The sequence below is a fragment of the Haematobia irritans genome, chromosome 1 (assembly GCF_050003625.1).
Source record: "Haematobia irritans isolate KBUSLIRL chromosome 1, ASM5000362v1, whole genome shotgun sequence".
In the NCBI taxonomy this organism is placed as follows: Eukaryota; Metazoa; Arthropoda; class Insecta; order Diptera; family Muscidae; genus Haematobia; species Haematobia irritans.
This window is the reverse complement of record NC_134397.1, coordinates 112,268,930-112,285,023: the sequence shown is the minus strand read 5'-3', so window position 1 is coordinate 112,285,023 and position 16,094 is coordinate 112,268,930. Positions and strand designations below refer to the sequence as shown.

Genomic DNA, 16,094 nt, shown 5'->3' with positions numbered 1-16,094 from the left:
TTGCATGTTCAGCCTATTTAAAATAGATTCAGGGTCAGAAGGGGTTGCAGGTATCCACGCATGTGCCCTAGGTCTAGCCGGTATGTCTTTCTTCTCGACTAACTCTAGTGCAGCTCCTTCCCAAACTTCACCAATTAGTATCAGAGCAGCTTTAAAACATTCTATAGGCCTCTGGTCCTCAAATGCGACTAGCTTAAATCGTCCTTGATACCAACCAGCCTCTTGGTGTCGAGGATCTGGGCCGGGAAACTTTTCCAGCACCTGTGAGTAGACGACAGACAGAGCATTCTCAATTTCCCCCCATTTTTGCTTTGGAACCATACCGTCCAATGCTCCTTTATTAATAATAGCCATCACAAGGCTATCTTTAGCAACTGAGGCAAACGATCTTTGATCCCTTTTGGAGGATGGCAGTTCATCCGTGGACGCTCCCTTTTGCCAGCTTCAAGAATTCCTTGAGCCCATTTTAAGGAATCGCTTTGTTTAGTCTACAGCGTGCTTGGGTCGACTGATACTAACTTCTTTAGGATAAACAAAGCATTTCTGCGTTCCTTGAATCTCTTTCGTGAGGGATTACCTCCTTTTGATGTCGTTACCTTAGAAAAAGTTCGACTTGTCAAAGTGTCGCCACCTGTCGACCCGTCTACAGGTCGACTAATTGGGCCTAACTCTTGGTCATTGCCCAAATTTATAACTCCAGTCGATACCCGTCCACTGGGCCCTGAAGTTAGCAACCCAGTGGATGACTTTGAATTTCGCTGCATGGTGGCTTAATATTCCACCACACTTGAAATTCTTAGTAGGTACCTATTACGATGAGTTTATCCGCTATTACAAAAACACGTCCGTTCCGTTCGGCGGTTGAATAGGAATATTTTTAGACTTGGAACATGGAAAAGTTTATAAAAATGAATTTTAGCTCGCCAATATGGAAAATATTTACAGCTTATTTAATTTAAAGTCTCCACTTCCCATTCAAAATTTTAAAACCATCATTTCAGGGTAATATCTTCCAAATCAAACCATTCTCAATATCCAAGTGAAGCTACAATAGTTAGCTGTCACCCCAATTTGGCGTTGAGATAAAATTGTGAATTATTTCCTACCAACTCTTAGACTCTAGTTACGTATGAAAATTAATCGTCTTTCAATCTAAAACTATGGTGATGATCTTCTATTTCAATTTCGCAAATACTCTCTATATAAGGAAATGTAATCGTTTTCCCTAAAAAGGCCACATGCCATAGGAGAGCTGAAAATTTGTGCTGTATATGCAATTGCTTAAAATTTAATATGACACAAACACCTACAGACATCAATCATATCAGTCTGAAGCACCTGTTCCATTTTGTGGCAGTAACACCGACGAGTACAAATGCAATTGCTGAGTATGTTGTCAGGTGTAAACCTCAAGTCAATCATGGACATTCTTCGGAATGGTTTCGGCCTCCACTTCCCAATCCCCCACAACATCAAAATCCAGGAATGTTGCATGTGTTTGTGACTTTGAGTGTTTATAAGAAGCCCCACACACACGTACTACACTAACGTACACTAACTACCACACATAAATGCTGTTTGAGTATTTAAACCCACACATCGTTGCCCTGATCACAAAATATACTAAGACGGATTGGTAGAAATTGATAGGTGTTTGTGTATATATATGCCATATAGGATTCTAGAAACTGGATACTATAACTTCACCTTGACTACCTTATCGACTAGTAATAATGGAAATCGGTTAGCTAGTAAATGTAGAAGAAGATGGCATATACATGAACTTTTATTGTATCCTTTATAGAATTACAATTTTTGAGTTATCCTACAATGACAGTAAGATATCTTTAAGTATATCTGAGATGTTCGTTTGGATATTCATCAAGAAGTCTTGCAGGATATTGATGTGAATATTACAACATCAACGGACATGGATTCATCAGCATGACCGGTACAACTTTTAAAAGAAGGAAAGAATGCAAAATATTGCAGACACACTGTCCTTGAAAGGCTATCTCTATTGTGCATGCATTTGCTGTCACAATCATTCACTTATGTACCCAGCAAAAAAATTTGAAAGTTCTTCCAAAGGCACAACTTTAAAAGCACTTCCAGAAGATGCACTCCCAATGATGTTCTTTATTTTAACTACCCAGGAAGTTCTTTTAATTCAATTTTTTATAACTTGACTTTTTCATACTTTTAATGGGTAATTTTAACTTTTTTTGTTTCAAATACGTTAAAAACGGAGCAAGAATTCATAATATGGTACAAATCATTTAAATTTTGTCGTAAAAAAATGCAAAATCCAATCTGAAAAAATTGTGAATTTTTGAAAATATTTGAGGTCAAATATTTCCGACAAGCGTTAGAATCCATTAAAAATTATAAAAAAAATATTTATTTGACAAAATATCACAGAATTTTTTTAATTTACATCCAAAACATTGAATTCGGAACACTCCTAAAGAAGTGATGCAAATTCAATGCAACGGCTGTTGAAATGGAGAACTTCCGTCCTATGACAAGCCCATGTTAAATTCATCGCTTCTGCGTCAATTTTGAACCACTTCCGGATCCAAAAAGAACATTTTCATTACTTTTTTGGCAACGCTTTTTTTTGCTGGGTAATGCTAATGAGACGTACATATCCATATACTTTCGCTTGTTGGAGGCGCCTTATCGAAATGAGTTGAAATTAAACATTGAATAGAACAAGTTATACTGCTGTGGGCAAGACTTTGTTTACAATTTTAAAATTATTTTAGTATTCTGGCAAATCTATTTCGCCCTCTATAAAGCAATCAAACGGCCACAAGTTTTCTCCAATTCTGGTAAATTGGATGACATCTATTTGCAAGAAGAGGGTCGTGGTTTTGACAAGAACCCAGAAGAAAATTTGAAATTAAAACGATTTTTTCAATATACTGATGTGCATATAGAATGTTCAATAAGTATGCATGGAAAATCTCTTTTAATTGAAAGGAATTTTCTTACAAAATTATACGAGAAAATGTGAGTTAAACTTTCTTTTTGTGCAAAAACCCAGCATAAAAGGCGGGAAGTGGTGCAAAATTGGCGCTGAAGCGATGAATTTAACATGGGCTTATCACCATGTTAAATTCACCATTAAGTGATGTGAAGTTAAAATAAAGAACATCTTCTTTATTTAGAAGAACTTGCGAAGTTTTTTATTTGCAATTTATTGCATACGACATGCATGAATTTTAAAGTGTGGCAAAGAAGACATTTTTTGCATGACAATTGTGTATACTAATAGTAATTGAAGTGCATTGATCGAAGATTTGCCCAATGTCTTCGTGATTTTCGAAAGCTAGAAATTGACACGATCCTAATACACGTGCTCTGGAAAATGTCGAACAACTTCATTTTTTTTTACTAGGATAAGAAAGTAACCGCGAGAGGTTTTCCTTCAAATTTCTCTGGAACTGAAATCATATATCGCTACATGGACTGAAATTAATTCAATTATGATATATATCTGGTGTAAAACCATATCCAACATATCTAACATGATGTTGCCATCATTTTGTTTTATTGTGGACTATATCTTTGTAGAAAATTATAAGAAAGACATCACACTCAAATGTCATATTTCTTATTTTCTTGTAATTTTTTATATCCAATATTTATTTTTATTATCTCAAATTATCTATTCTTTCAAATTCTCGATAAAATAACGGTTTAATTTTGCAATGTAAGAATTTTGTATTAAGATGTAACCCCCAAAATTGAAGTAGTAATAAATGGACAAACGGTGGATTATTGAGCGGAAAATATTGTCTTTTATTTTATAAGGGAAAGAAAGATTTTTTACAACCTTAAATAGTTTATATCGATTTATTTTTTTAGCACAATAAAAAATTGAATGTATGCAAAATCGGTGTGTAAAATTTGTCGATGTGTGTGAAATTTGTCATAATGATACTATTCTTTATTTTAAAGTAGCCGCATCTTTGGCTCAGAATTAATACCAAAATCCTTAAGGGAAGGTCAAAATCGTTGGATCCAAGTAAACTTTTTTTGAGTGTATATTTTGTTAATATAAATAGATATGTTTTAAAAACAAAGCGATTTTTGATCACTAAAAGTTTTTTTTTTCTCTAATCCTGAAATATAAAAGGCAACCCTCATATATCGCAAAAAATTGACAATTTTCCAAATATTCTACATATAAATTTAATATTTTAGGAAACCGCGCATAATTTGACATCGGCTTTGTTCACTCAATTGCTTATAACTGTGTCATTTGTCTTTCGTTTTTCTTAGTTGGTCTTACTACTTAAGTTAGAGTATCATCTATACGACCATGAAGAGAAACCGGACGTTTTTCAATGGTTTTTACTTTACGGCGGAAAAGGGTCACTGCAAAACAATATTTTTTTTTTTTTTTTTGAAAATTGTCCTTTTTGTAGTTGTTGTATAGTTGACTTTTTGTTTAATTATTTGCAGAGTTTGTAAGGCTTGAGGTCATGTTGTAATAAAACAACATAAAATCTTAGTTTTTATAGTGTTTTATTATTTAAAAAATAGTCAAGACCTTTGATTTGTTTGTCATACTCTCTATTGCGTCGTCTAAAAGTGTTGCATTTACAATATCAGCAATGATTTGCGATGCTGGTGATCCCATTGGTGAATAAAGAAAAGGATTACCAATGGGATCACCAGCATCGCCACTCATTGCTGATATTATGATGGAAACACTTTTAGACGACGCAATAGAGAGTATGACAAACAAATCAAAGGTCTTGACGAATTATGCTGACGATTTATTCTGTATTTTAAAGAAAAGTGAAGTAAATGACACTTTAGGGCAGCTAAACTCCTTTCACAAATGGAGAATGTAATAGATAATAAAATAGCCTACCTTGACATGCTAATTTTAAGACACAAGGACGAACTTGTAACTAATTGGTACCAAAAACCCACGACTTCGGACAGACTTATAAATTACCATTCAAACCACCCTCGTAGAATGATCATTAACCCAGCGACCAATTTTATAAAGAGGGTATATAATATAAGCGATGTGAGATTCCAACAAGAAAACGAGAAGAAAATACGTACTAAAACAAACAATACAACCTCGGACTTAATAATAAGAGCAACAGATAACAGAAATAAAAGTGTGGTTGAAAAAGAACCAACGATATATAAAGAATTTACATACATACCCAACTTCTCCGAACATTTCAGTAAGCAAAATACGTTAAGTAAAAAAAATACCAAATCGCGCAAAAAACTCACAACACAGACTCTCTGGACATAAATCGGACCAAAGAGCAACAGAAGACGGTACTATCAGCACATTGTACAACAACGGGCTATCAATCCAATCTGCAAGATGTAGATATTTTAGCCCAGGAGGACAATCACAAAAGGAGATATATGTTAGAAATGCTACATATTATAAATGTACCGACGGAAAAAAGAATAAATTATAAGACTGACACGGACCACTGAGCGCACATATATAGAAATATAGTTAAAAAAATACCGTAAAAAATAGTGTTTAGTGTAAACTCAAACGCAGTGGCGAGCAAGTCACTTTGTCTTATTAAAAATGTAAATATCTTTGTTTTTTACTTATTTGTCTTTTTGTTTGGCTAATTTCGTTTCGTTTGTTAAAGTTAATTTCCCTGAGGACGCACTGAAAAAATATTGTCGTGAGGTCAAAGATTTCACGTCTTTAAAATACGAATACAAATTTTGCTTACCATAGAAGACGCATTTCTCTAAAATAAAGTTATTTTCCTTGTCCAAAAGTCGATAAGCTTTTCAATGAAGTCGTATTGTCCTTATAATTAAGTGATTTGACTTAAAAATGGGTATCTTAACATGAAAGAAAAAAATTATAGGCTAAGGTCAACTTGACTTTAATAATTCAGAAAAAATCTTTAAATTTAATGAAATTGTCTTTAAATTTGTTGTCTTTTTGCATCTTGACTACAAAGCAAAAAATCGTTCAAATATAGAACATGTTTTTCAAAACTTTATTTTAAAGAAGTTTTTTACTTCAAACATAGCATAATTTCTACTGGAAGTCGAGTCTTAATTTGGAAAATAAAAAATAACTCGTTTTTAAAGGACTTTGATAGCATATGAAGAAAAAAAGCTGAGAAAGCGAAAAATTAAAATTTGCTTCCTAGAAGCAAGTACACAAAACCTACATTTAAAAGAGAATTGTGTCTTAAAAGTATCCTTACTTGTAATCTCCGCTTCTTTGGCTCGGAATCAATACCAAATTTTTTACAGTAAAGACAAAATCTTTGGAACCGAGTATGGTTTTTTTTCAGTGCGGCCAACGATGGTGTTCGAAATATTGGAAAGAATTAAAAATAAAACACTATAAAAACTAAGATTTTATTTTGTTTTATTAGAACGTGATCTCAAACCTTACAAACTCTGCAAATAATTTCCCCTTTTGCATAGATATATTTGGAACCACTTAACTTATCACAGATCCAATTATACATTGTTCATAATGTCAATACCTTTCATTTAAGTATCAAAAATGATATAATCGGACATTTCTAACTCGAGATATAATTTGTTTAATGGAAAAATAAACACTAAAAGTAACGGGATATCTCAAAAACTGTTCCATAAAAAAATTTAACTTCTATTTTCGAATTCAACAGATTAAAATTCATAAGAAAAGTCACCTCTCATAAAATGTACATTTCCAGTGTAAAAGAGTGTTACTGTTGTTTTGATTTTTGTTGTTAATGTGTGTTTTACTAAAAGCTTGCTGATTTAATGAAGAGGGTTAACCAACAGAGGAAAAGTACCTCCCAACTGCACTCAAATCGATGATTTGACATTGGCAAAGAAATAGAGATATGCTTGCAAATTTGTTTAGACAAAGCCGGCTATCAAAAAGCAATTAAAACTTTATTTCTATAGACAATTTTGTCAAAATTTTATTTCTATAGAATATTTTGTAAAAATTTTATTTCATTGGAAAAAATTTGCAAAATTTTATTTCAATGGAAAATTTGATCAAATTTTTATTTAATTTGAAAATTTTTTCAAAACTTTATTTCTTCAGAAAATTTTGTCAAATTTCTATTTCATTGGTAAATTTATCAAAATTGTATTTCTATAGAAAATTTTCACAAAATTTTTATTTTTATCGAAAATGTTGTCAACATTTTATTACTATCGGAATTTTTTGCCAAATTTTATTACTATATCCTATTTTGTCAAAATTTTATTTCTATAGAAAATTTTGTCAAAAAATTTTAATTCCTATAGAAAATTTTCACAAAATTTTATTTCTATCGAAAATGTCAACATTTTAATTCTATCGAAAATTTTGTCCAAATCTTATTTCTATATTCTATTTGGTTAAAATTTTATTTCTATAGAAAATTTTGTCACAATTTTATTTCTATAGAAAATTTCATTAAAATTGCATTTCTATAGAAGAATTGTGAAGTACCTCTTATTTGGAAAGGAATATTTTACAAAATCGACCAAAACATCAAGAATTCTATCAATCTACCAAACAGTAAAAATCTACCATTTTTGGTAGAATCGATAACAAATACCTTCATTAGATTATTATTGAAGGCACAGCTTACATTTTTTGAAGGCACAGCTTACATCAAATGAGCAGCTCTCAGCTGTCAAAGTTTACATATGTTTCTGAAAGTGCTGTGCAATTTTTCCGCATTTTTGTATATTGTTTGTATATTCATGTAAAATTTGCAACTTTTATTATTTTGATTAAAGGTTTTATTATATACTAGCGGCATGCTATGCATTATGTAAAAGACAAGTATTTCTGACCTGTCTATATATATATATATATGTCTTTTATAAAACGCAATCGTATTAGCAACATACACCTGTCTTTCGAAAATATCCAAAATTAACTGCGAGTACCTGCTAGCCTTTAATTTATTGTACTTTTCAGGCAAAAAGTCAGTGTCAAAACGCACTCTTTATTTAATATCGTACGCAGAAGGTATTCCTACCAAGAAGCTTTTTCGTAAACTGCGAAATTTTGCTAATAGGCTTATCCAAAAGTTGAAGACCTGTGGCAGACGTAAGGTGTTTTTTTTTTTTTCTTTTGAAAAATCTCACCAAGAGTGGCATTGGTATTAATGGGAAACAAAATAATTGAAAATATTGGACGCCCGGTAAACGAGCTTTCAAAGTGCCTGAGGATAACTCAAGTCAAGTGCATACTGAGAAAGTGCATACAGAGAAAGTATCATCCGAAGCATTGCTGGTAGCTGCAAGCTGCAGTTTATATAAAGCTGGAAAGCTCAGTGTGTCCATAGCCGTAGGCATTTTAAATGACGATGAGGAGTTTGGCAGGAAGGTAATAGAAAATTTCAACAAAGCAAAGCCCCATACATCAAAATTTTCGGACGAAAAAGCACTGGCGCTATTTTCAGATGTTAGACATACCAGATACACTGGGAACTTAACAAAGGGAGCAGTACGAAACCAAAACGCCGATATATATATATCCATGGTACGAACAAATTGCGCTTCGCCAAACAAAAGTGCTATCCCGTCACTAATTATTATGCCAATTATTACCGATGCAAAGTCTTGTGGGCCATATAATAAATAGGATCATGGAAGCACATCCTGAAAGTTTTGAATTTTTTGATTAGCAATAATAACACTGTCTTCTGGAAAAATACAATGGAAGACATAAGCAATGCTCTTTTTGTTTCTTCTGATCCATTAATATCTTCATTGTCCAACGGCTAATCAATTTTCTATACCAAAAATATTAGTTTGGATAAGGAAGTTACAAGCTTGCTCATAATTCAACATATTGAAGATGATTTCTCAGAATCTGATAGTAAACCATCTACTATTTTTATATATACGTATGTAGGTAATATGTTTTTAAGATAACATTTTTTCTTAGTTTATATATGAATATATAGAGAAAAATTTTTATTGAATTAAACAAATATATAAAAATTAAAATTAAATAAACAAATATTAAGTTAAAATATAAAAATTATATATAGCTATATATGAATATATGGTGGAAAATGTTTAATGAATAAAAAAATAAATAAAATAAATATAAAAAAAATAATAATTCAAAAAGTAAATATTAAAAATTAAATAAAAAATATTTTTTTTTTTCAAAAAAATTCCTGCTTTGTTTTTTTTTTATGAATTGGAACAAAATTACATTGTAAGCTATTAACAAAATGCCGCTAGAGAACCCAAATTGGCCACTGTGCCATAGTGCAATTGTGAAACAAATATTCAATGCTTTCGTCATTTGAAATATTCCACATACAATGAATTGTCTGGCAAAAGGAAAATTTCAATTATTTGTTGATACTTACCGTACGGAGAAGGCACTGCGACGCGTCACCTGAGCCTCTTCACGTATGTGACGAAATGAGCGCTTTTGTTGTTGTTTCTCTCGATCGAAATCAATTGCGGTAACACGTTCCAGTGGCTGATGGCAGATAATATCCCGATCTGAGACAGATTTTAGATTACGAATTACGTACGTGCCACCGAAACGTGAGTGTCGCCCTGGAGGCGGTTTTGTTGATGTGCGTTGTTTCTCTCGGCGTCTAGCTGCAAGGAGCTCTTGTTCGTCCCGTTGTTTTTCGTTGACACTACGTTGCATTGAGGCATCGGCAAGACTCTCGGCTGTCTGTAGAGAAATATGACAAAGAAGAAAATCATAAGTAAAAAGACGAGAGAGAGATTTACAGGGAGAGGAAATGACCCACAGAAAAACAATAACAAAGACAACATGAGAAATTAGTGTCAATATACAATTCAATAAAACTTATGAGAGTCAGGTCACATTTTAAAATAAACCTCTGCTTATGTGTAGGTATGTATGTGGCATTATGTGTTTTGGGGGTGATGGTTAGGTTAGGTTTTGTGTGTAATATTGAGCCATTTTCGAAGGCAAGAGCAGTGTGAGACTTAAACTGTTGCTATAGCAAATTTCCATGTAAACAAACATGACATAAAACTAACCACGAAGGATGTGTCCCATTGCCATTGGGGATGTACAGTCATATGGCTAAGAAGAAACACAAATTGACTGTCAAACACAAAACAATAGAAAATTTAAACTAGGTATTCTAATTTATAAAAAGCGATCCCGAACGACAGCCCTAGTTTCAAATATCTTTTTTGAAAATAATTTGGCAACATTTGAATGGATCAAGATATTGTGTGAAAGTTGAAAATTTTGCCCCTACGTTTGCAAGTTTGTGGGTCCCAAATGGGCCCACGGGCTGAAAAATGGTCACCTCAGATGTATGAAATTTTGTTTTAGCTACCAAAACCGCAATTGTGAAACGATTTCCATAATTTGAACCTCTAAACCTATCTGAAAAATATCTCTAATGGTTCGCGAGATATGGGCCTCACAAAGTGGGGACAGTATTTTGTGCTTTAGATTAAAAGTTGTTATTGTAGTTGTAGCCATTTTTGGTCAAGTACGCTAAAAAAATTTTGTTGTGAAGCCAAAGATGTCATGTCCTTAAAATACGAGTGCGAGTTTTGCTTAGCAAAGAAGACGCATTTTTCTCGATAAACTTTTCAATGATGAAATATTTGTTTGACTTAGGTCAACGTGGCTTTAATAATTTTGAAAAAGTCTTGAAAATTAATGAAATTGTTTTTAAATTTGTTGGCGTTTTGTATCTTGACTACAAAGTAGAGGTGTGCACGTGAGTAATAGTTTACTCACGCACATTCTCAACTGAGAAATCATACTCACTCACGAAAACGTCGTGACTCACGAAAAATATCGTGACTCACGAATAATTTTATGATTAATTTACCTTACCGAAGTGTCTGAAAACATGAGCATTATTAAAATCGAGAGTGTTATTAAACTAATTGAATTGAACTCTTAAGCGTTTTATGTTGGTGAGCAGGAATAGGATATCACGCACGACATTTTGGTTTGTTAATCACGCTCACGCTGTTGTCATGAGCGTGACTCACGCACGAAACACGAAAATTTTCGTGAGTCACGACAATTTCGTGTCACGTGCACACCTCTACTACAAAAAAACTTCCAAACGGCTAAAGTGGTTTGATTTCCTTAAACATAGTTTCTTTACATCATCTTGTGTGTTCCCCATAATGTGCTCTATATACAGAACGGCTTGACTGTATGTGTTGCTTGTGTGTTAATGGCTAAAATGGTCATTGTATGTGACCATAACTGCTATAGGGCCAGTGGATAGTGTATTGTACGCGTTTCGATGCTCCGTGCGAACGAAAGGTAAAATTTTAAAAATTTATAAAATCGAATAATATTTACTACATTGTTTGTATTACAGAAACAAGTACTGAGAAGTAAAAGAATCAATGTGGAAATGAGAAATGTATATTAAGGAAGATGCAATTAGCCAAAAACTTAATAGTTAGTCTTCATTAAATTGTTTTTTTTGTTTTTACATCCCGCAAAAGCGTACGAATTTATCAAAAAAAGTCTTTACTTTTCTTCCAAGCAAACATCCTTATAGCGAAAATGGTAAAGTATAAAGAATAAACCAACAATAACAAAACAAAAAAAATGGTAAACGATATTTGTTGGTCTAAAATTTCGTTTGGGAAGGTAGATTTTTTGCCAAAGATGAATTTCTCGGTAAATCCTGCAACAGTCTTTGGCTCATCCTTGCTAATTAAAGTATTATTTTTTTTTGTTCAGAGTAAATAAACCCGAATTTATGACAAACGATGTAACGGTTGGCTCTATTCCTTTTTATTTGCTTTTAAAGAAAGTTGTTTAATGTCAAAAGAAAATTTGAGCTGTGTTCAAAATTTCGTTCAGTGCATTTTTTCAATACGAAGGATGGTAAAAAAATTGTGAATCCCCGTGTCTGATGAACATCTGATGCCTCTTTACCGTTTTCGGTAAAGATTACATCCTTTTCGGATGTAAAGACTATCCTTAGTAGAAGAAAGAAGTAGAAGACTTAGTAGAAGAAGTGATATCTTCGGAATCCTTTGACTGATCGAGGAAAATAAAACTAACTTAAAAGCTAATTCACGAAAATTTTTCCAATTAAAATCTTAATTGAGTTTTAAAAAATATTCAATTAAAAATTTAATTGATTCAACAAATTTTTTAATTGAAACAAAGATCAATCACAAAAACTTATAGTATCAATTAATTTTTTAATTGGATCAATTAATATTTTAATTGACCTTCAACTAATTTTTTAATTGATACTATAATTTCTGTGATTGAAGATATTTCAATTAAAAAATTAATTGGATCAATTAATTTCGTAATTAAATATGAAAAAAAATTTTGTGTGCAATTTAACTCTATTTTAGTTCATGGATTTTTATGTTTTGAGAAGGTTTCCTTGACTTTAATAATTTTTTGCGTACTAAAAACAGCGGAAAAATAATTCGAGTCTCCCACAAAATAGTTCAGAATTTTTTAAAATTGTAAATTTTACCACTAATGCGCCCATCTTGTACTTCGTATGGCTAAACTAAAGATACTTTTGTAATTTTGAACTCGCAATTTTTTTCTTCAAACTACGAAATTTTCTTTAACAAGTGAAAAAAATAATTATTATGCCTAATAAATTTTCCTTATATTTGTCGAAAAATATTTACTTAATTTTGTGAAATCCGCGTGACATATGAGTTTGTAATACAATTTAGTTAAAATTTTGAAAAAGCAAACAATTTTTTTTTTTTAAATTAACCAAACTTTTTCTTCCTGTTTTTTTTTTTTTTTTTTTTTTTTTTTTTTTTGAGTGTCCATTCCTCCCCACTTTGGAAGTTTAGAGTTAATGCACAGAAAAAAGCATACCCGGTTCCAAATATTTTGGTATTGATTCTGAGCCAAAAAAAGCGGAGAATTCAAGTAAGGATACTTTTAAGACACAATTCTCTTTAAATTTGGGTTTTGTGTACTTGATTCTAGGAAGGAAATATAAGTTTTTTGTTTTTTTTCAGCTTTTTTTTTTCTTTATATGCTATCAAAGTATTTTAAAAACGTGTTAACGACAACTTTAATTTCCAATTTCAGACTCGACTTCCAGAAGACAATTTCATTTATTTTAAAGAAATCTTCCCAATTATTAAAGTCATGTTTATGTTACCTTAGCCCGAAATATGTTTCTTTCATCGTATGATACTCAATTTTAAGTCGTGTCTTTCTTATTTTATTTATTTATTTACTCAGCTAATAGCAGCCAGGAAAAATTATAAGGATACTTAATTATAAGGACAATACGACTTCATTGAAAAGTTTATTGACTTTTGGAAAAGGAAAAAAAACTTTTTTTTTTTGGGGAAATGTGTCTTCAATGCTCAGCAAAATTCGCATTCGTATTTTAAGGATATGAAATCTTTGGCCTCACGACAATACTTTTTCAGTGTGGAAGTCGATAGTATTAACTTTTAAGAGTTTCTGAATCAAATTTATAATGAATTTTAAAATGAACGATTATGAATGTCTGATGATGGAGTCATAAATCGGATAATCAAGTTCCAGTCACTTTATCCATGTCTTAACTAGCGTAGTGCCGACATCTATATGTGTGAAATTTATTCCTTGGAAACCAACTTCAATATTTTATCCCAAATAAACTTCATTTATTTGTAATGTGACCTTTGAATTGCTTTCCAATTTCAAGGATATGTATTATGTACGTAATATATGGAATTCTTAGTAATGCTGGATGGCTTTAGCATTAGCAGTGTGGATGTTAACCACATTCGTTTCGTTTCCAATGCATACTCACAACCATTTTAGAATCCTTCCAAATACCATTCTGCCGTAAGGGAAAATTCTTGTATCGTAAAAATGCTATCGTAATTGAAATGTTTTGTGGCCTTCAAAATGGAGTCGAAATGCCATCATAAACAGACTGAAGTCAGAAGGAAAACAACAATCAAATCTACTTCGACTAGACCCAAAAACCACCGCCATTGCCACTGCCACTACCGCAACCAGTATAGAACGTGTTCTCCATCACATGAAAGTACAAAGATATTTGCTAGCCATGCTATTACTATTGCTATTGCCATTGTTTATGGTTGATGTTCGTGTGAAAATTAAGATTTCGTGATTTATGTCTGACTTCAATGAGAACAACAAGAAAAACACACCGGAAGTACTCCTTCCCACAGACACCCACAATCCCAAACATTTCAGATGAAAAAAGAGTACAAAAAAACCACAAATAAATAAAACAATCCAAAGGAGGCGATATACAGTGCACATATGTTAAAAGAAAATTTTACTTTATCCGCCAATTTGGGATTTTCTAGATGGCTGGATACGAGCTTTTTTTACAAAAGAAGAAGGATTAGTTTTAGTTTTATGATATTTATCATTAATTAAGAACAAAATAGAAACATAGGAAGATTCGACCAGTGCACTATGGGCGGAAATCGCAAAACAGCGGAAAAAGTCAAATTTCCAAAATGAAAAATTATTGCATATTCCAATTGAAATTTCTTTAGCACATCTTTGAAAGTACAAATCGAAAGTTGATTTAAAGCTTGGCAACCCTGTTCATGAGAAAAAAAATGCTGTTTGTTTTTGAACTTGTATTTGTGGTTTCAACAGTGCTATATATTTGTGAAAATTTTAGTGCATACTTTATTTTTCGAGGAGTAAACTAGAGTTGTTAACGATTGTTAATGAAAATCTTTATTGGTTATTGTTCGTGAGGAAGTATACTTTCACGTGCTGTAAATTTTGTCTGCCCAAACTTACCCATTCTAAAATAAATGTAATTTTTCTAGAAATGGTGAATTCTGGGGATAAGGCGCTTTCTTAATAAGGAAAAACTCCATATATGTGTATATATTCTACACTCAAAAAAGTTTACTTGGATCCAAAGATCTTGACCTTCCCTTTAGGATTTTGGTATTGATTCCGAGCCAACGATGCGACTTCTTTAAAGTAAAGACATTTTTTAGTGACTTATCTGGTTTTAAATTTAGGATCAATAACATTGAAATTAGGATACAGATCTGATTTATCGAATTTTCATTTTCTTTTCGCGGTATATTAATAAAGCTATTCACGTACAAACAAATGCCAGTAAACAGCGATTTCTTAATTCCAAAAAAAAAAAAAAAACTTTAAGCCGAAGATGCTAAATCCTCAAAATTAGTCTTAGCCTATATTCGAAGCGTTTTTATCTTAAATTTAAAGATTCAATATTTCAGTTAATTGAAGGACGATTTCTTTAAATCAAACATGTGTTTCTTTGCTTTAAGGAAATTTTGCCTTGGTTTAAAGACATGCGACATTAACGGAGGGACGCAAATTTCCAAAATTTTCGTAGTAAATTTAATGAAAAAATGTTTGAAGCAAAAATTATAAACTTTATTTTAATTAAATTCGTATTATTTTAAAGAAATTTGTCCTTAATATTTTGTAAATTGCACATCCTAAAATTTAGGTTGCGTAATCTTTAATATCAGGTAAATGTTGTTTTCGGTGTATAGTATTCCAAGTGGAATTACAATTTCGACCCCTCTATAGTAATGCACCTAGAATAACTCCCTTTTTGTTGGTTAGATTTGATTTTGATAAGAAATCTCGATACACCATGATTGATTGTAAATAATTTTTACCGCAAATTGTCAATTTCCTCCCAGGAAGGAAGACCATATAGGTTTGGTGAGAGAAAATAAATCTGCATATGAATATTCGTCTCAGCGCGAACTATGTGAACTATATACGAATAAACATTTTTTGCGATACAATCCTCATAGAAGCGATGATACAAACGGATATTGCAAAATGTGTTTCGGATTCCCAAGATGTGGAAAAAGTGGAGGCATTGCTCCTCGAGAGAAATGTAACCACTGTGGCCAAATGGAAAAAGATGGACATAGTAAGATAAATCTTTTAGTCCTGGTAAACGGATATTACAAAAGATTTTTAGGATTTTCAATATATGGCCGTAAAGTCCTTTTCATTTCTCGCTAATATTCTCTCAGTTTTTTGTTAGGAGTTCCAGTCTGGAGCCACCGTGGAGCGATGGTTAGCATGCCCGCCTTGCATACACAAGGTCGTGGGTTCAATTCCTACTTCGACCGAACACAAAAAAAGTTTT

The 16,094-nt window shown here is 32.1% G+C and overlaps 1 protein-coding gene across 1 annotated transcript in view; it reads right to left on the bottom strand.

Annotated features, from left to right (window-relative positions):
- timeout (circadian regulator timeout) overlaps window positions 1–16,094 on the bottom strand; it is a 1,081,463-nt gene that overhangs the window by 948,059 nt on the left and 117,310 nt on the right. The window contains exon 4 of the mRNA XM_075291454.1: window positions 9,354–9,673. Coding sequence (XP_075147569.1) covers window positions 9,354–9,673 — 320 coding nt within the window. The remainder of the gene's footprint in view (window positions 1–9,353; window positions 9,674–16,094) is intronic.